At 45.6% G+C, this 27,264-nt stretch overlaps 1 protein-coding gene across 1 annotated transcript in view; it reads left to right on the forward strand.

Moving 5' to 3' along the window:
• The window catches only part of GFOD1 (Gfo/Idh/MocA-like oxidoreductase domain containing 1), a 125,329-nt gene extending 108,211 nt beyond the window's left edge, over window positions 1-17,118 (forward strand). Inside the window, exon 2 of the mRNA XM_012476586.3 lies at window positions 9,765-17,118. Coding sequence (XP_012332009.1) covers window positions 9,765-10,684 — 920 coding nt within the window. The 3' untranslated portion in view covers window positions 10,685-17,118. The remainder of the gene's footprint in view (window positions 1-9,764) is intronic.
• Window positions 17,119-27,264: the final 10,146 nt, after the last annotated feature.

A 27,264-nucleotide genomic window follows, 5' to 3' on the forward strand; every position in this document is an offset into this window, starting at 1 on the left:
TGTAGGCTCAAGAATGGCTGTTCTAGGCCACTCTCTAGAATAGTGACCCCCGAGGTACAGGGGTTGTCATTTGGCTATTTTGGACCAATATAGCAGGACTCAACTGCTGGCCATCTTCCTCTGTCCCCAAGTCCCTGACCACTGTCACCACTGCATCGAACTCCAAGCCTCTGTTCTCCCATGGGCCCTCTTGCCCTCTTACCTCCTCCCTGCCCCCTCCCACTCTGGTCTGTACGTGCCACCAACAGGAAGGGGAGGGCTGCCCCAGGCCTCCCTACGTGGGAAGCTGGCCACCAGCCTGGTAGGTCTCTTGGTCCTGCATACCTACCTGTTGTTTCTAGACCTCTACCCTCAGTCTAGCTTGAGCTGGAAGTAGCAAGCTTTTCTTGACTTTCCTGGGGAATTCCCTACTGGAAGGAGTTGGCTAGTGACTCCCCAGTATCATATCTGCATTCTCAACTGTAGCCTCAAATATAAGCTGTAGAGATGGAGATGTGTGGGATTTAACAGTGAGGTAACTGAAATTGAAAAATGTTTCAGGAGTAGATGCCATTTCACATATGATAGTTTCCATCATTAGGTGACCCAAGTGCACAGGAAGCAATCACAAAAATCCCCATGCTGATGGGGGTTCCTGGGCAATAAGAGGGCCCAGGCAACAGGCTTGCGTCATGGGGGAAGGTTCACAAAGGGGTTGGTGGGATAGGGGCTTGGCCTTACGGGTGGGTTGAATGCAGAAAGCACTTGAACAATTAATTCAGTTCAACACTAAGTCCCATCACCATCAGCTGTCCTGACTTCCTTTCATTGGCTGTGACCTTCTTTCAGAGCCCACTGATAGCCCCAGAGGCTTTGACACAGGAGCTGAATATGGGTCACTCTGACCCATTTCCATTTCAAGTTTGAAATTAGGATGGAAACTTAATCAAATTGCCCTGGGACTTCAGATGTCACCCCGCTAAGCATGGGGCCTCCCGCCCCCACCATCCTGGTTTCTGAAGCTCACTGCAGTCAGTTGCATGATTGTTTTCAGAGCCCTCCTTTTGTGCTGTGTGGTGCAGATATTAAACGTACGTGCACAGGCACGTGTAGTCAGCAAGAATGGGAACATGTATCTCTGGGTGACATGGGTGCAAACAACAACCTAGCCAGCCTTAAGACAAGGGTGGTCAGAAGGCAGTAAGAGTGCAAAAGTTAAGATCAGACCCAAAGTACAGCTTGATGGGAGGAATAAGTCCTAGCGTTCTACAGCACTGTAGGGTGACTGTAATTAGCAACAATTTATTGTATATTTTCAAATAGCTATAAGGAGGATACTGAATGTTCCCAATGCAAAGAAATCATAAAGATTTGAGATGATTAATATGCAAATTACCTTGATCTGATCACAATAGATTATATGTATTGAAACATCACTATATACACTAGAAATATGTATAATTATTATGTATCAATTTAAAAAACTTATTTTTGGCCAGGTGTGATGGCTCATGCCTGTAATACCAGCACTTTGGGAGGCTGAGACGGGCAGATCACTTGAAGTCATGAGTTCAAGACCAGCGTGGACAACATGGTGAAACCCTGTCTCTACTAAAAATTAGCCAGGGGTGGTGGCACATGCCTGTAATCCCAGCTACTCAGGAGGCTGAGGCAGGAGAATTGCCTGAACCCAGGAGGCGGAGGTTGCGGCGAGCCAAGATCACGCCATTGCACTCCAGCCTAGGTAACAAGAGCGAAACTCCATCTCAAAAAAAAAAAAAAACAAACGTGTGTGTGTGTGTGTGTGTGTGTGTGTTGGGGGAGCAGGAAGGAGATTCGCAGAAATAAAAGAGGAAAGGAGCTGGGCTCAATGGTGTTGCAGTGAGTGAGTGAGAGAGTGAAAGCGACTAAATGTCCCATGTCTCAGGGTGCAGGGATGAAGGGATTAGAAATAGCCCTGTCTGTTCATATGCTTAGTTCTGCTGAAACCAGAGATTTGTCTTTGACCTACCTTCTTTCTTCTTCTTTAAACTCCAATTCTGCTTAATCTTTCTTGAATCACAGATTATTTTAAGATTCTAGTGAACCTCTCTCAGAAAACTGCACATCAGGATATACACACACACAGTTTTTGTAAACAGTCTAGTATTAGCAGTTTCCCAGATTCCACATTAAACACCATTAATCTTATTTTAGACCATTTTTTATACCATACTCAAACTTCTGAATCATGAATAGGCAAGCTCCTATGCATGCTTCAGAACCCAGCTCAAATGTTCCCTCTCCAGCAAAACTTTCTTCCATGCCCAAATCAGCTGGGCAGCCCTTCCTTCATGCTCTCATTGACACTTTCTGAGATCTGCATCCCATAATCACACCTTTCCTGATTGGTCTCCTCTACTAGACTGTGAGCTCTCCTTTATCTTTCTCACTCAATTTTTGGTCCCAGTGCCTAGCACAGAAACGTTAAGGAACAGAGTATAAATGAAAATAATGAGTTTCCTCCTTGAAATGCAAAGCAAGCCGTCTCTACCTTCTGCAAATTCGAGGCAAAAATAGGAAGCTGTATCTGATGGGACTTCTTTCCGGGGCTCTGCCAATCTGCTGGGACAGCTGCAAGCCAGCCTGCGGAACTAGCATCCATTTTGGCTTCAAGAAGATAAGGGGCTGTCAACACAAGTGGAATGATGGGGAGGGACCGGTGGGAAAGTAGCCTTGCCTCAGAGATTTCCACCATGATTAGATCAGGGAGTGTGTAATTGGAAATGTGCTCATGGGGAGATTGCTTGAGGTTCCAGGCTTATTATGTTATGGAACAGCCTGGTCCCTGGGTGGCAAGGTGTCAGCCATCCTCCAGGTACCCAGGGATAACTTCCCTGATGAAAGGCAGCAAAGGTTACCTGCTCTGCGGGACAGCAGAGCTCCATCTTTCCCTCGAAGTGTGAATGTGAAGCCCCTGAGCCAGGCTCCCTGGGGCACCATGTGGATAAGTGTCAGCACCACCAAAGCTCTGGTCTGTCCTGAGATAGGAACAGAGACTCGGCCACAGCTTGGAGACCCTGAGCTTGGAGGATATAAGGGGAGCAGCTGCCTGAAGGGCTTTAGGGTCTCTGCGCTGGAAACTCTTCCCTGTAGCACAGATTTCTCAGAAGGGCCATGAATATTTTGGCTCTGTTACAGAGGACACACTCAGCAGGCTTCGGAGGGAGCCGATTTTCCATTTCCCCAAGAGGGATCTCAGGAGGACAGTAAAGCTCCTTCTGAAATTATTTAACTTAAAACTTCTGATGAAGAGCAGGCACACTGCCTTGCTTATAGCACTTTCACCCGCCAGAAGTTTCCCACGGATTTCATTCTGTTCTTAACTGCGGCACAGTGACATAGGTGGGAAGTATCAGCTCCACCATTTTAAGGACAGATAGCTTTGCTTTATTTGCTGCTGAGAGGATCTTGTCTTAAAAAAAAATGTAGTTGATCTAAGCCCCAAAGTCCCCTAAAAGACCCAGCTTTAGTTCTTTGTCCTCACACAAAGGGGAGCCTGGTCTTTGTGGAGTGAGTTATGAAGGCATCCCCAGAAGACACAGGCCAGATACCCCGTGTGCCTCTGCCACTCACCCGTAGTCACATTTCGTCATATTGACAAATGCGCAACCCTCCAAGACAGCCATTTCTGGATGTAGGGACGGGACCCTTGGTGGGGTGAGCTGAGCAAGAAGCCGTAGCATGATGGCTCACAGTCCTGGGTGAATGCAGCTGGGTAACCCTCATGCATCCTACCCGCGTATGTGCAGAAAACCCCTCCCGTTCTTCTACCATAGTTGTGAGCACCAGGGACTTTGCCAAACCTCTCCTACCACTCAGGAAATGTTTGGGGCCTGGCAAAACACAAAACATACTTTCTCAGGCACTTCTTGTTTTCATATTTTCCATTTTTCACTGCCTGTTAATCTGGAGTGAAATAGAGTCCATATGTTCCAAGTCCCTTTGCCTAATTCTCTGTGGCATGACTTTTTCCTCTAAAATTGTTTGAAGTCCCAAAGTTTTTGATCATTTGCCTTAGAAAGAGGGCACCACATTTTGCCACAAGTGGATGTAAACCTGAGACCTAAAGAACGTGTATTGTCTTGGTGTATTGTCTCGGTGTATTGTTCGGAGGCGTGTGGATGCAGCATGGGACAAGTGGCTCCCTCATCCTTTCAGGGAAATTGTCCACCCAGGAGCAAGAAAGAGCAGACTGCCTCCTTGGGCTGTGCAGAGTGAGCTAGGGCGGTATTCTTTTCTCATGGCAAGAGGGGGAAAGCCTTTGTAGGTTTCCACATTAGAAAATTAGCCATGGCTGGTAAAGGGCTTATTTAAAAAAAAGGGCCTCTGCCTCTGCCTGAACCCCTCATTTTCTGTCTCCCTGGTAGAATTGACTTGCCCTCATGTCAAAGAAATGGCATAACCACGTGCTTAGGGAAGAGTGCAGGACGACCTCTACTCACTTCCTACATTAAACAGAGAGAGAGTACTTTTAAGAGCCATTTTGGTGCTTTCTCTGGGGTGGAAAGAAAGACACTATGCTAAGACAGATGATTGTCCTGAGGACATCAAAGAAAGACCTGTGGTATTTGCTGGAGAGTCGAGCCCAAAGCCCAGGCTGACAGGCCATTTGCAGAAGAGGTATCTGTATGCTTTCTTCAGGAGAAATCCCAGCATACAGTGAGCAGCATCTGACACACCCAGGATTGTGGGATATGTCAACCACACACTCAGACAATACAAGTTCCCTTTACATTGCATGTGATTTTAGGGATGAGGGGAATGCTCTGTGCCACACTAATCCACCTACACACACACACACACACACACACACACACGAGTGTCTGATGACTAGAAGTCTATACTTAGAATTGTGCTTTATTAGCAAGAACCTTTTGATAGGGAAGATTTGGGTGGGAAAAAGCTGGGAAAAGAATCTGAGGATCTTGGAGGTCCCAGAGTGGGCTTTGCAGAAGCCCCTTGAGAGAGGTCGGGTAAGGGAAGACTGCCCAGAATGCAGGGAAAACAAACTTTGCTCAGCCGTTTGTGAAGGGTCTGCTAGCTCTACATTTTAGGTTCCTTTTAAAACTGGAAGCATTATCTTATTTTTAACAATATGTCCCAAAGCCTTCAAGAAGTTACCGTACAATGTATGATGATGCCTGGGCCTCAGAACCGGAGGGGATCCATGCATGGGCTTCAGGTTGGGGCAGAGTTTTGTGCATCTGTCTGAGTTGCACGTTTTGGAGAGAGAGTGTCCACAGCTTTCACTAAGAATCATAAAGCGGTCTTGAGCAACTGGAGCAAGAAGATTTGGCAACAGAGCCCAGGCCTCTGAATCGTTCAAGGTTCAGGGTCAGCAGAGCCTTCTACCAGCTGTCCGGGCCTCAGGAACTGGGGTGGGTCCATGAGACCTTGGACCTGCCAGCTCACCTAGACTTTGGAGGGCCCTTTTCCCATCATTGTGAGTGCTATCCTTCAAAGGTCTTCCTGTCTCTTTGTGGATTTTTTTAATTAGAATTTTTTTCTGACCATAAAATTATAAATTGAGAAAATATGGGAAAATGTAGTGAAGAAAGTAAAGCCAACCGTAATCCTACAAATCCAACCAATCCTACTCATCGGAGTTAACCTCCTAGGGATTTTCTCTTTCTTTTGTCATTTTAAAGAGGATTGAGATCATATATATCTATGAATGGAGCCCTTTTCATTTAACATTACTTCATAATCATCTTACTCGCCACTGAAAGGTCTTCATAAGCATCATTTTCTATGGCTACACAATATTCTATTATATGGCTATATGACTGCTGACTTACCCCTTTTTCTGTTGAGCATTTGCATTGTTCCCAGTTGTTTTGTTTTTTGTTTTGAGACAGGGTCTTACTGTCACCTAGGCTGGAGTGCAGTGGCACAATCATAGTTCACTGTAGCCTTAAACTCCTGGGCTTAAGTGATCCACCACCTCAGCCTCCAGAGAAGCTGGGACTACAGGCATGCCTCACCACGCCTGGCATTTTTTTTTTTTTTTTTAAGAAATGGGATCTTGCTATGTTGCCCAGACTTGTCTCAAACTCCTGTCCTCATGTGATCTTCCCAAAACTCTGAGATTATGGGTGTGAGCCACTGCATCCAGCCTCTGTTCCCAGTTTTTTGCTTCGATAAATAATGCAGTCAGAACTATCTTTGGGCAAGAAGCCATGCTTGCATTTTGGATTATTTCTTTATGATAAATTCCTAGAAGTCTTGTTTGACTTTTGAAGATACTGTGTGTTAAGATGTTGCTGAGACCCATCTGTAAAGCGTGAATGTTGCAAGAGACTGTGGGCAAAGAGGTGGGGCCGGGCAACAGGGCTTGCTGGGTTCCTGCTGCACATTGGATGTACCACAAGGTGCTGTGGGTATTAATGGAGACTTAAGCAATTAAAAGACCCAACCCTATCCTCGAAGTCCTTACTGTATAATGCGGAACTGTTTCATACATATTAGGTTGGTGCAAAAGTAACTGTGGTTTTAGCATTAAAAAGAGGGCACCATAATTACTTTTAATGGCAAAACCGCAATGACCTTTGCACCAACCTAATAAATCTCCTAAAGAAAGAGATGTCTGTATCTCAGATCCCCGGGGAATCCGCACGTGAGTCTCGGGATGGAGTTGCATTTTTCTGTATCATGTCATGTTCATGTTACATTTTCTGGGGCTTTCATCAGAATCTTTTTATCTATGGAGCTGCGAAGAGGTCGATCTTCTGACCTCGTGATCCGCCTGCCTCAGTCTCCCAAAGTGCTGGGATTCCAGGCGTGAGCCACTGCCCCTGGCCTAAAAAACTTTTCTTAATACCCTTAATATGACCAATAGAGCACACTGAGGAGATGGCAGTCAGTGTCCTGCTTTTGGGGGCCTTGAGATAGGGTGCAGCAGAGGCCAGAGCCTTCACTGAGGCAGATTTGTCACCTGTCCCTGCAGTGACCTATCACTCCATTTACATATAAATCTGTTCCTGGTAGCATGAGCCAGTGTTACACGAGCCTTATGCCTACAAGATCATATTGTCAGAACATGTTACACAGGTGTGTGGCCCTTTCGGTGATACAAACCAATGTCATCTCGTCTTTCTGCCAGAGCTGCAGTCCTCACCTGGTTGTGAAGCATTAAATGAGCTTCTCACTGCTATTTCATGGCCGTCAGGGGGACCAGCCCAGCTCTGCCAACAGAGAAGAAAGGGCAAGGAGCTGTGATCATTATTCTGTAGGCTTTTTGCTCAGGGCCAGAACTAGATGTGCACGTGGAAACTGACAGCCATCGTTTGTATTTCCTTTCTCCAATCTGCACTGACCGGTTTGGATTTGGCTAGCTCTTCCAATGGGAAAATGAGAAAGCCATGTGCCAGGCTGTGGCCCTGGACAGACATCCGCAATTGCTCGATTTTTACAAAACCCCATCTTAGCTCAGCGTGTTGTAAGGGTTTGTGGATTTTGTCAATTGAGTGCCCATAGTCAGGGCAAGTGGGATAGGGTAGGGTGTGTCTCATTACCCCATTTCCCTTGGGGTCTCTCCCACATCTGTGGCTGGAGTGCCCAGGTCTCCATCAGAGGGTCTGTGGGTGAGCATGCCTCGACCACAGAGACCTGCCCCAGGACGGGTGTTTTCACTCGGTAGCTCCCAAGTCTTTCTTCTAGCGTCTGTTTTATCTGACTTGCTAACAAATCCGTGTAAATCTTTTTTTTTTGCCCTCCAGTTGGCTGTTTCTCCAGGTCCAGCTGAGTTGTTTTTCTTCCTCCCTGGCTCTTGGCTTGCATGGATAAATCCCTTTCTCGTTCCCTGGCACTCTCCTTTGCTTTGATCCTTTGTTTTCTCCAGACCCAGAACTACTTAGTCTCCTAAAAGGGCTCCGAGAGGCATTTTGGTCTTCCTGTAATTTATACACACATTACAGTCATCACGTAAGACTAATTCTTATTTGGCCTGACCTCCACTGGCCAAAAGCAACACACTCCACCCTGAAGCAGATGGGGGTCGGGGAGGAAACAGGCACTGCCAACCCCTCAGATTTAGGCAATATCCGCTCTTTATGGGAAAAGAACAACTTGAAACAAACACTTCTGTGACCACTGCCAGCCCTAATCCAGAATGCAAAATAAACAAGCATGATAATGCTCAAAATACAATCTTGGGGAATTGTGGAGGGTGGAGGGGATCAGACGTTAGCCAAAAGCTTAGACCTCCAAAGGGTATCATTAAGAAACTCTTCACACTTAATCAGACTCACCTTGGCTAGGATTTAAGCTTATGTATTCTGATTCTGTCCAAATAGAAATACTCTTCTTTCACTATGTCATTTTAAATAATAATACATTTTTACTAAAAATGATATTTTAAACATAAAATATAACAAACCATTATGTAAGATAATTGTAATGGAATATATTTTATATGTAAAAATATTATATTGTATAATTTAATACTACTATCTTTTGTATTTAAATAATATAAAAGCAAAATCTATTTCTGTTTAAAATGTTATAGATTTGTATAACTAAAATATAAAATTAAACATTTTGTACTGCCTTAGCAAACATTGCCAAACATTTCTAAAATGTAGGTTACTTAAATATCTTAAAATAAACCTTATTGTTTAAATCAATACCAGACGTTTAACATTAAAATTAAGTAATTCATGGCTTTCTGGGACCAGGATACCTGTAATCCTAGCACTTTGGGACTTAGCAGGTAGGGGGTCACTTAAGACCAGGAATTCAAGACCAGCCTGAGCAATATGAGAACCCTGTTTCTTAAAAAAAAATTTAAGAGACCCCTTCTCTTTAAAAAAAAAAAACAATGGCCAGGCACGGTGGCTCATGCCTGTAATTCCAGCACTCTGGGAGGCCAAGGCAGGTAGATCACAAGGTCAAGAGTTTGAGACCAGCCTGACCAACATGGTGAAACAAAATACAAAAATTAGCTGGGTGTGGTGGTAGGCGCCTGTATTCTCAGCTACTTGGGAGGCTGAGGCAAGTGAATTGTTTGAACCCAGGAGGCAGAGGTTGCAATGAGCTGAGATCACGCCATTGCACTCCAGCCTGAGCAACAGGGCAAGACTCTGTCTCAAAAAAAAAAAAAAAGAAAGAAGAAAAAAAAAATTAGCTGGATGTGGTGGCACCTACAGTCTTAGCTACTCAGGAGGCTGAGGCAGGAGGATTGCTTGAGCCCAGAGGTTTGAGGCTGCAGTGAGCTACGATCGCACCACTGCAATGCAGCCTGGGCAACGGTGAGATTCTGCCTCAAAAACAAACAAAAAACAACAAATTAGCTAATGCAACATAAATATTTAAAGTAATATTGAAACACATAGAATATCTTCTTTTTCTTTATTTTTGAGACAGAATCTTGCTGTTGCCCAGGCTGGAGTGCAGCGGCTGAAACAGCTCACTGCTGCTTCAACCTCCCCATCTCAAGTGATTCCTTCACCTCAGCCTCCTGAGAAGCTGGGACCACAGGGGTGCCCCACCACACACGGACAATTATTATTTTTATTATTATTTTTGTAGAGATGGGATCTCACCATGTTACCCAAGCTGGCCTCCAACTCCTGGGCTCAAGCCCTCCTCCGGCCTTGGCCTCCCAAAGTGCTGAGACGACAGGCATGAGCCACCACTCCTGGCCTTCTTTTTCTATTAATGTGAAATACTTTAAGACCTGACCCAGGGATGCGGGCTCGGGCATGGTCCCGCCCCGCTGACCGCTGTCTTCCTCCCACCCGCAGGCATCGGCAAGAACGTCATCTGCGACCGCACGGCCACACCGCTGGACGCCTTCCGCATGACCTCCGCCGCCCACTACTACCCCAAGCTCATGAGCATCATGGGCAACGTGCTGCGCTTCCTGCCGGCCTTCGTGCGCATGAAGCAGCTGATCGAGGAGGGCTACGTGGGCGAGCCGCTGGTGTGCGAGGTGCAGGTGCACGGCGGCAGCCTGCTGGGCAAGAAGTACAACTGGAGCTGTGACGACCTGATGGGCGGCGGCGGCCTGCACTCCGTGGGCACCTACATCATCGACCTGCTCACCTTCCTCACCGGCCAGAAGGCCGTCAAGGTCCACGGGCTGCTCAAGACCTTCGTGAAGCAGACGGACCACATCAAGGGCATCCGCCAGATCACCAGCGACGACTTCTGCACCTTCCAGATGGTGCTGGAGGGCGGGGTGTGCTGCACGGTCACCCTCAACTTCAACGTGCCCGGAGAGTTCAAGCAGGACGTCACTGTGGTGGGCTCCGCCGGGCGCCTGCTGGCCGTGGGCACCGACCTGTATGGGCAGCGCAACAGCGCCCCGGAGCAGGAGCTGCTGGTGCAGGACGCCACGCCCGTGAGCAACTCCCTGCTGCCCGAGAAGGCCTTCAGCGATATCCCCTCGCCCTACCTGCGTGGCACGATCAAGATGATGCAGGCGGTGCGCCAGGCCTTCCAGGACCAGGACGACCGGCGCACGTGGGACGGGCGGCCCCTCACCATGGCCGCCACCTTCGACGACTGCCTGTATGCCTTGTGCGTGGTGGACACCATCAAGAGGTCCAGCCAGACGGGCGAGTGGCAGAACATTGCCATCATGACCGAGGAGCCGGAGCTGAGCCCCGCCTACCTGATCAGTGAGGCCATGCGCCGCAGCAGGATGTCCCTCTACTGTTAGCACAGACTGGGGATCTCGGGGACTTGAGCCTTCTGCAGGGGATGTCCACAGAGAGGGAAAGGAGACGGTGGCCATGGGCAATGTGGGGATCGGGGAGGTGGAGGGACAGTGTGAATAAATGGCATCTGGGAAGGTAAACTTCAGTCCCGGGGACCACCCCAAACCAGACTCTTAGTGAGCTGAGCTTGTAGCCTGGAAGCATTCAGGAGGGCCTGCCGTTCCCGGGATGACCCCCGCTGGGTATTTGCACCAGAGTCGTTTGGTTTAGCTGCCTCTGCTGCGCTTTACTGTGACAAGCAAGGAGGGGTTGCTTCCCTCCCTACCTCATCCACCCCTCACACACCTTGGCCTCCTGCAAGCCAAGTGGTCCTGCAAGGTCAAGGCACCAGTATCAGATGCAAACTCAGTGCCCGGGACACCCACCGCAGACAGGAGAAGGCTCGTTTTCACAGTCTGCAGAAGACTGTTAGGCTGGGGTTGGGGGGTGGGATGGGCTGTTGGGAAAGTTCAGATTCCAGGAAGCTGCTTTTTATTGGATGTAAGGTATCTGAAGGCAAAAGTACTTAGTAGCCAAGTGGCCAGCTTTTGATTGATTGGGCTTCCTCACAGGAAGCACTGAGGGTATGTCTTTGCACTTGGTTCATTGCCCTTCACCTGATGGAGAGAGGTCAGAAATAGCAAGCAGAAAGCAGGACTCCCGGAAGCCAAAAGGAAAGAGCTCAGATTGCACCAAAACAGGGGGAGCAGAGAATAAAATCACTTCTTTGAACTTGTCAACAATTTAAAAACTGCAGAGTCACCTTATAACTTTATTTCCAGTAAAGGTGAAATTGAGTGTCACAGGGGTTACTGAGGTGTTAAGGTAGCCCTGCCACATGGCTCTCCAGGCAGTGCCAAGAAGCCAGCACAAGTATGGGTTTGACCATAAGCTCATATGCTGCCCCCAAAGACTGGGGACAGCTGTGTGCGTCAGTGTTGCAGTGTGAATTCCCTAACAAGGTAAAGTGAGACTAGCTAGGGAGGTGTTTGGGGCTCTATCACCCATCTCTCCTACCAAGCTGGCAAGAGCTTTTAGGGGATTCATCCAGCTTTGTGAATTTTAAAAGGAAGACTTCAGTTCCAATCAGAATCCTCTTTTCTTTAAAAAAAAAAAAAAAAAGGTATTTTTCTTAGCTCCAGCATTAGCTTTCAGGATTCTGACAGCAGAGAATTTAGGGGTAGGTACTAAACAAAACAAAAGGACAACAAGGAACATTATTTCTCGTGTTTCTAAGGGGCCATACTTAGCTTTGAGAAGGTTAATGTTGGAAAAAACATGTTCTTCTAATTGATCTCCTGTCTCTCTTGTCTTTGCACACTCTGCTTACAGAGCATTTGTTAGAGATGCTGACTGCAGGCTGGGAGCAGGCAGTGCCAAAAGGGAACACACACACACACACACACACACACACACACACACACAGATTTGTGAATCACTGAAATTATTCTTAAAAATTCAGATCTGGTCTTGAAAGAAAGATCAAGTCAAGCACATTCAGAGAACAGGGAATTATCCTTTGTTATCTTTGCTTAATCCTTCACCCCACATAAGACATTTGTCAAGGGTGAACGTGGAAGCCATTCCTCATAAGTCTATGTAGCTTTTGTTCACAGGCTCACTGAAGTCCAACAGGTGTCTTTACATGCAGCTGAGGTTTAGAGTGCTTTTCCGATAGCTGGCATTAGAACTAGAAGGGAATCTAGGGGGCCTGGAGTCCACCCCCAGCCTTAGTAGGCAAAATCTGAGAATGAACAGCGCAATCAGTTGCATCCTTCATTGTCCTCCATAGGGTCAATATAGTTTGAAGCCCGGGCTACTCATAGATGCAAGTGTGGTGTGTCCAAACACCAGGGGAATGTTAGGCATTTTCTAGTACAGAGAAGTAAGTATTGACTTTCTGGAAAGAGTCACCCTGCTTCATGGGGCTTTGCTGCAGCACTGCAGGGTCGGTCAGCTGAAACTCCATGCCTGGTTCATTTGGTCCCTCACCTGTTGCTGACGGATTTCACAGTCAGCATTCCTGCTCTTACAGCTAAAAGTTCCAAACTGGAGATTTACTGGAATGGAAGTCTCCCCATAATAGTTTGAACAGAGGGCCATGTCATGGACTGTTTTGGTTCTCGTTCATTGCTCTCTGGGAAAGTAGTTTTTGTGGAAACATTGGAATTATTATTATTTTTTCTAGCTAGCCTGAAGGGCTTTGATTAGGGATGAAGGGAAAGCAAATGAAATGACTCAATGGGTTTCGTTTTTCTAAGTCATTCATAACCTAAATAGGGATATTTCTGGAGTTTCCATTGTATGTTTCTGTACTAAATCATAATACTTGGGAAATCTTTTCCCAATACTTGGGGTTTGGGGGAGAGGTCCCCACCAAGGCCTCTAAGCTCTGTAATAAATATTTAGTATCTAAAACAAAAATTCTCATTTGAGGCTGGGTATATAGAAAGAATATATATTCTTTAAAAGAAGCATGAAAAAATATTTTAATAAGTGTATTCAAATTTTATCCACTGAAGTGCATGTAGTAGCTAGATGAAGGAACAAGAGAAAGAAAAGAGCTAGATAGTTCAGTTTCTTTAAATATAAAAATTATAGCAAATGGGTGTGAGATACTTCCTTTTTTTTTTTGAGACAGAGCTTTGCTCTTGTTGCCCAGGCTAGAGTACAATGGTGTGATCTTGGCTCACTGCAATCTCTGCCTCCCAGATTCAAATTATTCTCCTGCCTCAGCCTCCCGAGTAGCTGGGATTACAGGCATGTGCCACCACACCTGGCTAATTTTGTACTTTTAGTAGAGACGGAGTTTCTCCATCTTGGTCAGGCTGGTCTCGAACTCCCGACCTCAGGTGATCCACCCACCTCAGCCTCCCAAAGTGCTGGGATTACAGGTGTGAGCCACTGTGACCAGCTGAGATACTTCTTTAGTGCTCCATTTGCCCTTATCCCATCACATGCAAAGACTTGATTTGGGGTGGCAGGTTGAAGCTGAAATCTCTGGCCTTCGACAGCATTCTGCAGAAGGACTTTGTTTCAGCCCAGCACCCTTAATCATACCCTTAGGGGTTCAGGTACCCTTAGCCGACTTTGACCTAGAACTAACGCAGCAATATTTCAGCTCCTTTCCGCTTTGTTTAATGTGTTTCAGGGGCTTTGATGTAAGGAGGCAGTGCTTTAAGAGTCTTCCCATTTAGTTCCCGCTTGCCTGTTTTGTTCCCATCCATGTGTGGGTGTCCCTAGATTCCAAGTTCTGAGGGAGGGTGTGGGTCAGTGTTCTTACCTGGTATCTAAAAATGTCTGGGAGTGCCCTGGGCCTATTCAAAAGTTTAGAATCTGTAATCACCATCAGATCCTCCAGGACTTCTCCCCACAACAGAGAATTGTACTGTAGGGCACCCCAGGCCCACCTCAGCCTACATGGCAGCAAATGCCACTGTGCCAGGTATATCTGGACTTTTGGGTAGTCTTGGCCAACTCCAAGACTAGCCAATTCCAGGACTTGTCCACTGTGTGCAGAGTATTTTCAGTATGTTATCTCATGCAATTCATGAAAACAGTCCTATAGTGTTGGGTATTGCTATTTCTTTTATACACATGGGAAAATGGAGGCAGGAAGAGGAAGAGGAACTTGTCCAAAGTCACACAACTGTTAGGCAGAAATGGGGTCATTCAAATCCAAAATCTTCTGCAGACCACACTGCCTCCCAAGAAGAGATGTGGGCACCTCCTGTTCCCACCAGGCAGGAAAGCGCTCCTTATCAACTTCTCCAGGGGTCTGCTGTCACACCCAGGAAGGACTGTGACAAGCATGGACTGGCCTCCAGCTTCACCCAGCCTGCTGTCAGCACTCTCCTGTCCAGCAGCATGTAACATCTGATGTTCTGCCAGGAGCTTATAGAGCTGCACAGGGAAGTAGAAGGTGTTTCTTCCCCTCCCCAAATGGAAATATCACTCAACCTCTTTTAAAATTGACTTCCTAAGTTGATTTTGATCGTAAGTGATGCAGCAAGCCTCAGGCCTGGGTATTTTCAAAATCTTGTTGGCTGACTATTATAGATGGCCTTGGAATTTGTTCTTGGGAGTCTGAATGTAACATAGGAAAATGTCCTTTCTCGGGGAGTGGGGCTTTAAAGTTCGTTTGTTTGTGACTCAAATTTGAGCTGTGCACTGCGCCTTCACACTCTTACTCTCCTCGTCTTGTCTCAGAGCCACAGCTATTGAATTTAGTGATCATAAGTTGGGTTTCTGATCTGATCTCCTGCATTCTGGTGGGTACTTGGGGCAGAATCAGCTTTGTTAATGACTTTCTGGGCAGAAAGGAAATTCAGTTGCATCTGAAGGGGCTTCACAGTCCAATATGTGCCATCCCTTTGTTTTATATAACAGAGAATGATTGTCAAGGCCACCCCCATCTTTAGCGGTAGAGCCAGCACAAGAAGTCAGGTTTTCTGCCTCTTAAGTCTCACGCTGCCTCACACAGCACCTCCAGAGCTCTGGGAAAAGGAGGCTCAGAGAGGTAAAGTGACTTGTCTGAGGTCCCGTGGCTAGTGGGTGAAGAAGTTGGAATTAGAACTGAAACCTGCATTGGAATGGATTCCCTAAGCTGTTGCAGGGAAATCCAATTTTTTAAAATAAACTCAATTATGTCTTGAATGTACTCAGAAAATGAGCTGTTTAAAATTTCTCATTGTGACTGTAATGTGAACAATGATCTCTAACTTGTATTTTATTTGGCAAGAATGGGGGATGTGCATTCAGATCTTCACCTCTGGGATTTCCTGAGACTTGCTCTGCTTGGATCCCCCTCCACCCATATCCCCACCCAACTCCTAGACACTAAAACAAACCTAGCCGTGAGCACGCCTACTGCTCCACCACCGCCTGCTTTCTTTGGCCATCAGAGCCTTGGAGTTTATAGGACAGAGGCCATGACATTAGGGAGCTTGTTTCAAAATCAACGATCAGAGAGGAGGGCCATCTAAGAAAAGGGGTGTGCATTATTTCAGAGTCTTTCTCAGCGGCAGGCATGCCTGCCCCTCCACCTTCTCCCCACCAGGCACAGGAGCCAGCAGCTGGACTGTGCTCTGAGTTTCAGGGGACACCTACCCAGACTGACTGGGGCTTCTGGGCCTTCTCATAAGAGGAGTCAAGAGTTCCTGTGCTTCTTTAAAAGGAGACAGACTCGGTGTTCCCATTGGAGTCTGGGTACTGTCTCAGGAGGGAAAGGCAATGACCCTCTGGCCTTTTTCTCCCCCGTGTCACAGTCCCCATTTGCTGGAGCCCTTGAGGGGCCACGAAAACATGTGGCTCTCATTCCACTTCCTAAAGTGTTGCACTACTGAATCCTCCTGTTTACACCAGCAGTGAATACAGTAATGAAAAGAACATGCCTTATGCAATGGCTTGATGCTCAGTGTAGCAATCAAAAGCTTGCCTGGGCAGATGGAGTCAGGGGCTACAAAACAGTCATGGAGTTGTCACAAGGTCACTGTCTCTCTCTCCTTCCCCTTCCAGGTCTCTGCTGTCCCCTGCAGCCACCACAAGGGCTAAGCTGTTGAATGAGCCCCTTGGTTTTTCCTTAGAAACACTATGACTTATTTGTGATTCTTAGTCTAATCCCAGGTTAAGAAAAAAAACAAAAGCTTGTGACCTGACCCATTCCTTTGCCGCCTTCCTTCTGTTTCAGGCACCTGGATGTGTTTAGTATTCTGCCCTGTGCCTTGCCCAGGGGAGGGAGAAGTTTCTAGCAATTACGGCTTTCTGTCTGCTGCCTGGTGCTTTTACAGTACTTCATCTGTTTTTTATTGTTGTTGTTGTGTTTTTTTAACCAAAATGGCATTTGTTTGGCTGTCGTTGTCGAGTATATATTTATTGTGTTTTACAAACATGAGTATATATGTATGTATATGTATAAAACCAAACATATATAAGAAGTCAAGGCATGTATACTAGGTATTTTAAAGAGTTATTTATCAAGGGAAAAAGATGTGTGTTATAAAGTAAACAGAGTCTATATTTTCTATATAATGTAGATAGTCAAACATAGCTTATAAATTATAGGAGGTTTTGGTTTTCTTTTTTATTATTAAAGGAAAAAAGGAAAAAAAAAGGACAATTGAATTCAACTGTTCTTAGTGTTTTTAAGGCCAAACTACTGTGGGAGCTGGGAGGTGGCCCTCCCTACGGGCCTCTAGCGGCTCTGTGTCTGCTGCTCCGAGCTCCGGAGCTGATTCCCATTGTGACCTCTGTGATGCTCGATGCTCGGGGCCAGTGGTCGGCATCACTCAGCCAGCTGGCCTGTGCCGCTCCAATGTGGCTTCCAGCTGTTCTCCGCAATTTGCATTGGTGGGATAAAGGAATGAAAAGGATAAATAAAGATTTAAAAGAAAATACAGTTCCAGCTCTTTTCCTGTTTTTTATACCCTGCTCTCAATTTAGGGGCCTGATCAGTTTGTGGGATCTGAAGCATGAGTGGGTACATACAAGGTAGAGGGGTATGTGGGTCTGTTGTGTTTGTGCGTGTGCTGGGGGAGGCCGTTCGTGAGTCAGCGTCCGTGAAGCTGAACAATGGAAATCAAAAAACCTACAATTTTGATAGAAAGCCAACACATTTGAGAACCGGAGGCACTTCAAAGCCATCTGGTTCAAATCCTCATTTTGGAAATGTGGAAATGAAAGGGAAGTAACCTACCTATGGCCTCTTGGTATGTATATGTGTGTCCAAAGCTAATGTGGACAACAAAAGCTAGCGTAGACAACAAGAAGTTGAGAACATAGCTCTTAGATTGGGGGAGCAAATTTTAGAATTCCCTAGTATTTTAACACTGTAACCTAATACAACCTAATACTTCACACCAAGCACTGAAAGACTTTTTTTGAGACAGGATCTTGCTCTGTCACCCAGGCTGGAGTGCGATGGCACGATCACAGCTCACTGAACCCTCTACCTCCTGTGTCTCAAACAATCCTACCACTTCAGGCTCTTGGGTTGCTAGAACTACAGGCACAGGCCACTACGCCTGCTAATTTTTTTTTTTTTTTCTGTATTTTTTAGAGAAGGGGTTTCATCATGTTGCCCAGGTTGGTCTCAAACTCCTGGACTCAAGCAATCTGCCTGCCTCAGTCTCCCAAAGTTCTGGGATCACAGGCAGGAGCCACTGTGCCCAACACTGACCTTTTAAAAGAGCATCTTTGTGGCCGGGCGCGGGGGCTCCCGCCTGTGATCCCAGCACTCTGGGAGGCTGAGGGGGCTCCCGCCTGTGATCCCAGCACTCTGGGAGGCTGAGGCGGGCAGATCACGAGGTCAGGAGATCGAGACCATCCTGGTCAACATGGTGAAACCCCGTCTCTACTAAAGATACAAAAAAATTAGCTGGGCATGGTGGCGCGTGCCTGTAATCCCAGCTACTCAGGAGGCTGAGGCAGGAGAATTGCCTGAACCCAGGAGGCGGAGGTTGCGGTGAGCCAAGATCGCGCCATTGCACTCCAGCCTGGGTAACAAGAGCGAAACTCCGTCTCCAAAAAAAAAATTAGCTGGGCATGGTGGCACGCGCCTGTGGTCCCAGCTACTCAGGAGGCTGAAGTGGAAGAATCGCTTGAACCCAGGAGGTAGAGGTTGCAGTGAGCCGAGATTGCACCACTGCACTCCAGCCTGGAGACAGAGCAAGACTCAAAAAAAAAAAAAAAAAAAAAAAAAAAGAGCGTCTTTGCTACTTCTTTCTTAGCCGTTTTTAAGGTCAACTATTTCAGATTGAGCTCAGCCTAATTTCAAATTTGCATGACATAGACTGTTTTGTAGAGGGGCTGGCCTTTCCTTTCTATCCTTTGCTGAGTCTTAGAGAATGCTCATGAATGTTCCTTTTTCTCTATGCTTTCCCCTTCACTTAAGAATTAATACTACAAAATCTGAAATCTCATTCATTCCTTCATGAGCAGGTCCTTCATAATAGATGGACTGAATACATCCAGAATTCAGTCCATCTATCATGATAAAAGTATAGCAACCCCCTGTATCCACATAGATTATTATCTTGAATATATGACATTCTCATATCATATGATTCTGCAGTAAATCTAAGAGCAGTTCTAAATAAGACCAAAAGGAGAGTGCTTTGTCAAAACCGAAAGCACCATCCACCCAAATGTCAAGTGTCATCACGATGGGATCCATTCCCCTAAGTTTCTTCCAGCAAAGTGGCCTGAGAACCAACCCTCAATGAAAACTCAAATCTCCTAAACAGTTATATAAATTTTTAATCTAGGAGCTAGTTCTTCCTTCACGGGTTTGGGATTCTCTTTGTGATGATGGTTTCTCTCCATTTAGTTCCATTTCTTGCTTTCTGAACCTGGGATTATGTGCCTCCTAGTAAACCATAGGATATGATCAGCGCTGCTTTCATAGCCTCTGAACTGTTGCTTAAAAGGAACAGATACAATTGCACAGTAAGTCATTCGGTTGTTCTTTACTGGTGAAATGAAGAGAACCCCGGGTGTCCTCCGATGTCTGTCTACATACCCCACCTGCCAGATGCACAGAACCATTTTCCGGTTTCACTTCCTGCTTCTTTTATCTTGTGCATTTTTAGCACCTGTTGTGACAAGCCTGGGTGACTCGATCTAAAAATGAAATGACAGCTACAATTACTGTAAGAATGAATTACAGATACACAATATATGCAGAACTCTGTATATATAGAAATGAAAACAGAAATAACTTCACCTCCCTCTAAGTCATAGGCTCCCATGATATTGACCTTATTCACCTAACTTTTGCTTAAGTGGAAAAGATCCCTCTGCCTAGATAGCCCCTAGGCTTGGCCCCCCACCCTTATGCATTCGGCAGTAGCAATGGCCCCTGCAGGGAATGTTGTCCAAGAAGTCTAGATGATAGAGATGAAGAAGACACATCACTTCACAGAGTTTTTGCCAAGTCACCACCAGAAGCACATTACAGTTTACTTGAGCCAAGACTGCTAGAAAAATCTGAAGCAAATTGAAACTATTCAAAATCCTTTGCCTTGTGCATTCAAGTTGAGGCTTCCTTTTGAATCCTGTCTCTGAGTCTGCATCTGCTGGGGACATTCCTGAATGATCACTTGAGCTGTGACAGCTTTTGTAGCATTGCTGTGGTCCAACCACAACTCTGCAAGATGAACTCCAGCATACCTAAGCTGGTTGTTGAACTTCCTGTAAACTGTCATTCTAATTACAGAAACACCTTTCTCTCTTGATTTCATATAGATTCTAAACACTTTGAATGAAACCAAACTCTTCAGCCATGAATGAAAGTGAAAGATATGGTAACTTTTAGAAGCCTTCTTGGGCAATTATAGATTAATTCATTTCTCAGTCACTGAAGGGGCTCAATCCTAGAACAACAGTCTGGAATACATGTGTATGCATGCCCCATTGTCTCTGACCCACTCATCATTGGCCATTAGTGCCCTGGGAAGAAGGGACCCTAGGAAGGCCTGAGGGGCTGCAGCTGATGTGCAGATCGTGTGCACAGACCCCACAAGTTCAGGCTCAGGCTCAGTCTTGAACTTCCCCATGTCACTAACTCCCTTGTAGAAAGAAATAAAGGGTCTAAATCAGATCTAAGTCAGACATAGGCTGTTTGAGGCTCCCGTGGGAATGGCAGATCACTCCAGACTCCTCAGAAGCAAAGGCCAAGCAGGCATGAGAGCTCGTGAAACTCCAGGGAGAGGAAGCAAGCCTGGGATCTGCACTTTCTCAGCTTCCCAAAGCTGCCTGTCTCGGAGCTCACAAATGAGGCTGACTCTTCAGGGTTCTTGGCCAAGGATCTGGACTTGACAGTCAGGTTTTCGCCATGAAGCAGAAGACAGAGCTAGCCTGGAAGGAGCGGCTGTGCATCACTCTGGCTGTGAAGGGCTAAAACTCTGCATCTCCCTGAGGAAGCGGGAGAGAAGAAAGGGATGGGGAGAAAAAGAGGAAGGAGCTGGCAGTAATGGACCAGCAAGGGGAGGAGAAGGCAGCAGGAAAAGTGGTAGTTCAGGAAGGCTAAACTAAATGAAGGGGAACAAACAGACGATAGGTCAGAGGGCTCTGCACTTAAAATAAGGAAGGTTGTGAAGATAAGTCAATGTTGCTTGAGTTAAAATAAGGAAGGTTGTGAAGATAAGCAAATGTTGCCTGAGATATCTGAAGCATGGTTCCTCTTTGGCTGACAGGCCTTCATCTGCAGTTTGGAAGCAGCTCATTTGAGGAGGAGGACAGCAGACGAGGAGGAATGAGGGAGGAATTCTTATAGGAACAGTCTGGCTGAGTCACTTCTAGGGCTGTTCAAAGCTATCAAACTGTTGGCATTTCCTGGAAGTTCTTTAATGCCAACAACTGTGTTAAATGAGCAACATCCCTAAGACCCCAAGTGCCCCTTGGATCCCCTTCTCCTTTCTTGTTGCTTTTGCGATTTGCAAATCCCCCAAACCTGAAATCTTCAAGGATTCAGCATCTGCCGTTTCACCATGTGTTAATCCCCTCCCCGGACCCCTTTAAACACACCCTCCACTCAGAAATCTACCATTTAGCCTTTATTTATGTTTTTGGTGCACACACGAGGCTTCTCACTCTTCCTCAGCTTTTGGAGAACCCACCCACTACGCCGTCACTTCAATCTGCTGTCACCTCCTGCAGCACAGAATTTCTGAAGAAAGTCCCCAGGTAAGCTGGCCTGGCCAGCAGAAGTGGATGTCACTCGCTCCATCTAGCCCCTGGTCTCTGCTCTTCTGAACTCCCTGGCTCAGTCCTCAGATCAGTTCCGGATCTTCTCTCCTTAGGTTGCCTGTAACATCCGGGTTTCTCCCTTACTTGCTCACGACAGCCTCTTGCTTTCATTCATCCATTCATTCACTCTGAGGCCATCTGAGGAATGCTTCCTTACCTGTTTTCCTGATTCCTAATATATGCTGTATCCACCCACTTCCTCTTCCTTGCATGGGGTAACCAAGTCAGAGGGAAAGATATATCTTTCTCTTCTGCTGGATCTCAATCCTTCCAAGTCTGTTCTCATTCCCCACCTTCAATCTCTCTGTGTCCATTCTTCTCTTCCTTTCATCCTTCAGTTATGCCAGTGGCTCCCAGACTAGAGTATAAATTTGGGGGTAGGGGTGTCTCTAAACTTAGGAGGGAAAATATGTATCTTAATTTTTATTAACTCTGTGAAATTCAGCATTTTCTTTGATTATGACAACAAATCACAATTGTGCAAGCAGCAATATCTGTGACTTCATCACCAATAGAAATCACATCTATTTTCATCTTTTTTTTTTTTTTTTAGAGGTGAGGGTCTTGCTCTGTTGGAGGGCAGTAGTGTGAACACAGCTCATTGCAGCCTCAAACTCCTGGGCTTACGCAATTCTCCTGCTTCAGCCTCTTGAGTAGCTGGAACTACCAATGTGGACCCATGCCTAGCTAATGCTTTTAAAAATGTTTTGTAGAGAGGAGGTCTTGCTATCTTGCCCAGGATTCACATCTATTTTCAGATCTCATTATTGGTTTGCAGATGTCTTGAAGTGGCATTTACACTCATTACTTCTCCGAGATGACGGAAATCAGTAGATCACAACCAGCTTTTGTTATTTAATACTTCAATGAAAGGCTTATACATTATTTTATTGATATATATATATATATATTTAAATTTGGAGAACTATATATCAATATAATTTATTACTTTGCAATTATATGCACATTAGTTTGCACACTTAAAAATCTTATTGGAGGCCAAGACAGGAGGATCCCTTGAGTCTAAGAGCTTGAGATCAGCCTGGGAAATATAGCCAGAGCTCATCTCTACAAAAAAAAAAATTAAAAATTAGCCAAGCATGGTGGTGTGCACCTATAGTCCCAGGTACTCAGAAGGTGGAGGTGGGAGAATTGCTTGAGCCCAGGAGTTTGAGGTTATAGCAAACTATGATCATGCCACTGCACTCCAGCCTGGGTGAAAGAGCAAGACCCTGTCTCAAAAATAATAGTAATAAAAATATTTAATTAAAAATAAAAAGAGGAAATATATACATATGAGTATTCATTCATAAAAAGGAGGAAATCCTTTTAATTGTAACATAGATGAGAACATCATGCTAAATGAAATAAGCAAGGCACAGAAAGACAAATATTGCATGACCTCATTTATGTGGAATCTAAAAATGTCAAACTCATAGTAGAATGAGGTTTGAGGGACTGGGAAGTGAGGGGAAAGGGGGGCGCAGTCAAAGGATACAAACGTGCAGTTGTAAACGAAATCAGTTCTGGGGCTCCAATGCACAGCCTAGTGGCTATATTTAATAATCCTGTATTCTATACCGGAAATTTGCTAAGAGAGCAAGTAGAGTGTTTTCATCACACAAGAAATGAAATAGTAACTATATAAGGTGACATTTATGCTGATTAACTTGATGCTAGTAGTCATTTCACAATGTGTATATATATATTATATATATATCGATGTGTATATATATATATATCTCGATGTGTATATATATCTCTCTCAAATTATCATGTTGTATGCCTTTAATTTATATTTTTGTCAATTATATTTCAATAAAGCCAAGGGAAAATAATCCCTTCCCCCAAAAGAAAGATAAGTGGAAGCAAGATCTGAGAGCTGTATTTCTCTTCTGCATCTGTCTTTTAACTTTTACCTTCTCTTACTTTTCTTTTTTTTTTTTTTTTTTAATGTAATTCAAGAGGAAGGCAGTAACAAAGAGGAAATCAGCTTCCAGACTGGCTGTGCTTACACAGTCCTGGAGCAGACAGCGTCTAGTTGTCAACGCAGGCAGAGGTGACAAGTTCTGCACCAACACCTCTGATAGGGAGTTGTGTCTGCCTGCCAAGCATTTAGAGTGAGAAAGGAGGAAAAGAGAGGGTGGGAAACGCACGCTCAGCTCAGGCTGTCACCATCAAAGCGGGAGAGGAAGGGCTTTCTTCTGATAATCAGGAAAACAGAGAGAGAATAGATGGAAGCAAGCTTGAAACCAAAAAGCAACCTCCAGGGCCTCAAAACAATACAGGCAATGGAGGGCCTGCTTATGGCCAAACCGTGAGGCCCACAGCAACCTGGGGCGGCCCTCCCAGTCCGCTGGTTTCCATTTAGGAGACCCAGGATCTCAAAGCCCAAGTGACAACTGCTTTGTACCGTTTGGGCAGGTAAGGGAGGGGGGCAGACTGGAAGAGGAATTTATATCTATAGTTAGCAATAAAAATGGGTTTAATTTAACTTGTATTGGGGGGCGGCATTCCTGCTTCCGGTATCACCTGTCAGTCACCTTCATCTCCCAAGGCACCTTTAACATCAAAATCCTGATGCTGTTTGACAAGAAGAACTGCTCTCAAGTGAATAATGATTTCACAAAATGCCAAATAAGGATGAGGCCCATATTTAAAGACTAGCGTGCCCCCGATACACTGGAGTATGGGAAAAGGTGTGATGAGGAATTGTAAATGGGCAAATCCCTCTTTCTTAGCTTTGTCTTTGGGGTCCCATAAGTTTTTCCTTATTCACTGTTTTCACAAAGCATCCCTGGTAACAACCAGGGACACAGTAGAGAGAGAACTCAAAAGGATCACCATCAAAATGCCCAGTGGGGTCATAGGTCTGGGCCATTCCACCTCTAGTTTCGCTCTGCTAATGGCACACTCTTCCACTTGGTTGCCCACTCAGGCCCCACACGAAGACATCATCTAGGATTTTTTCCTTTCCTCACCATTCCATATCCAACAGTCACCCGATTTGTCTTAAAATTAAAATAAAAAATATTTACAGCCAGGCACAGTGGCTCACGTCGGTAATCCCCACACTTTGAGAGACCCAGGCGGGTAGATCACAAGGTCAAGAGATCGAGACCATCCTGGCCAACATGGTGAAACCCCATCTCTACTTAAAATGCAAAAATTAGCTGGGCGTGGTGGCAAGTGCCTGTAGTCCCAGCTACTTGGGAAGTTGAGGCAGGAGAATTGCTTGAACCCGAGAGGCGGAGGTTGCAGTGAGCCAAGATCGCGCCATTGCACTGCAGCCTAGGCGACAGAGCGAGACTCTGTCTCAAAAAATATATATATATATTTACTGTGCAGCAACAATGTGCCAAGCGTAGTCAAGGTACTGGGGGATCGCAAACATGCGGCTTCACAGCCGAAGAGTTTCCAGTCCTATCAGGCGAGACAATAATAAACACATAAATAAATAAAATTGCCCCAGATTGTGCGTAAGCCTGCTTTTATCTGTTAGGTGAAAGAAACTGGCTTAATTCTAGCTATGGAAAAGACTTATAAGGGGTTATGCTTAATGGTTCAAAAACGTCTTCAAGAACTGGAGCTCTTTCCACCTCCCTCGTTTTGCTTTATCCTAAGATTAGAAGCAAGATGGCTGCAGCAGCTCCTGGCGTCCATTCAGGTGTAACCAGGGCCTGAGGGAGAAGAGGCTTTTTCTTCCTGCGGCTCCCAAAGGAGAGAGGGACCGTTTGCAAAAGACCTCACAGACTGCTTTCTGTGTCTCCTTAATTAGAATTGGGTCACTTGCGCTTCCAGAACCAAAAACTGGCAGAAGGAATCAAATTAACTTTTGATCAAACAGGATGGAGTCTCTGCCCCAAGGGAGTATGTAGGAAGGTGATATCAGACCAGAATTAGGGTTCCTTTAAGGAGGAAGAAGAGGGAAACAAATTCTGGGTTGGCAGCTAACGGTATTGACAACAATAGAAGGGCGTTAAAAACCCAATAGGGTAATGAGACAGAGGGCTCGGGAAAGGCTGCCCTAGATCTTGTCCCCATTGCCACTGCCTGGGGTGATGGCAGGAGCCCCCGACCGGTCTTTCAGCTACCAGCCTGCTCTCTCCCACCCCCACACCCATTTTCCACACCCTCCCATTGGATCTGCCTGAAATGCAAATCTCCTCACGTTATTTTCTTGCTTAAAATGCTCCTGTATAGCATTACTTCATGTAGAATAAAAGGACAAACTTTTTAGCAAGAGATGATAATTTAATACTTCCCACTTGCAGGGCACTATTCTAAGCACTTTCTACTGTGCTATTTAACTTAGCTCTCAGAACAGCGCTCCCATGGAAATGCTATTCTAGCCACATTATACGAGAGGCAGTCAGGCGCTGTGATGTTCATCTTGTCCGTATGTGAGTTTCCTATTGCTGCTGTGACACATTACCACAAACCTAGTAATTTATTTATTTATTATTATTATTATTTTGAGACAGAGTCTCACTCTGTAGCCCAGGCTGGAGTGCAGTGACATGATCCCGGCTTGCTGCAACCTCTGCCTCCCAGGTTCAAGCTATTCTCTTGCCTCAGACTCCAGAGTAGCTGGGATTACAAGTACGCACCACCATGCCCAGCTAATTTTTGTATTTTCCTTTTTTTTTCTTTTTTTCTTTTAATTTTTGTATTTTTAATAGAGAATAGAGACAGCGTTTCGCCATGTTGGCCAAGCTGGTCTCGAACTCCTGGCCTCAAGTGATCTGTCCGCCTCAGCCTCTCCAAGTGCTGGGATTACAAGTGTGAGGCACCGCATCCAGCCCGAACCTAGTGATTTAAAACAACACAAATTTGTTATCTTGCTGTTCTGAAGAAGTCCGCGGTCAGTTTCCCCGAGCTAAGATCAAGTTGTCTGCAGGGCTATCTTCTTTTTGAGGCTCTAGAGGCAAATCCATTTTCTTACTGCTCCCACCTTCTCAGGCTGCCTGCATTCTCCCCACATGGCTACATCGCTCAGCCTATGATTCCATCATCCATTTCCTCCTCTCTTTGCTGACCTTCTGCCTCCTTTTTTAAGGGCTATTGTGATTACATTAGTCTCGCTCAGATAATCCAGGATCATCTCCTCTTCTCAAGATCTTTAACTTAATCACATCTGCAGAATCCCTTTGCTAGGTAAGGTAACATAGTCACAGGATGCAGAGATTAGGATGGCAGCATCTTTGGAGAACCATTATTCTGTCTTCCACTCCTCAGCTCATATGGCCAGAACGGAGTGAACCAAGCTTTGAACTCAGCCTCTGTGGGCTCTGCAGCTCCCAGAAGGAGCCATGCTCTTCTTTCAGTCTGGTGATTTTGTCTTCCACCTGGAAGGCCTTTCTTGCATATCCCAGCCCCTTCTAGGGCTCATTCCCACTTGCCCTTAGGACTCAGCTCGAAGTGACCTCTTTTAGAAAGCCTTTCATGGCTGCATTCTTCCCCTACCCCTCTATCCCTTTCCCCTTCAGCTGAACCATCTGTCCCTCCTTCAGGCTCCTAGGTCACCAGAGCTTCTTATAATTTACAACTTACATCATATATCACTTATACCTAACTTCAAATGAGAATGGGCTTCCCACAGAGTGCCTAGAACTCAGGAATACTGGTTAGTTGGTTGAATGAATGAATGAATGATTGAGCTGAGGACATGAAGACATTTAAAAGGCGAGACCTATGATAACAGCTAATAGACATGAGGGAAGGATTTTTTGGCAATAGTCTTTTGAAAACTGTTCTAGGGAGGAGGTACATTTCAGGGTGTAGAATGACTTACACT

The sequence above is a fragment of the Aotus nancymaae genome, unplaced genomic scaffold (assembly GCF_030222135.1).
Source record: "Aotus nancymaae isolate 86718 unplaced genomic scaffold, 86718_ANA_hifiasm-v0.15.2.pri h1tg000051l, whole genome shotgun sequence".
Lineage (NCBI taxonomy): Eukaryota > Metazoa > Chordata > Mammalia > Primates > Aotidae > Aotus > Aotus nancymaae.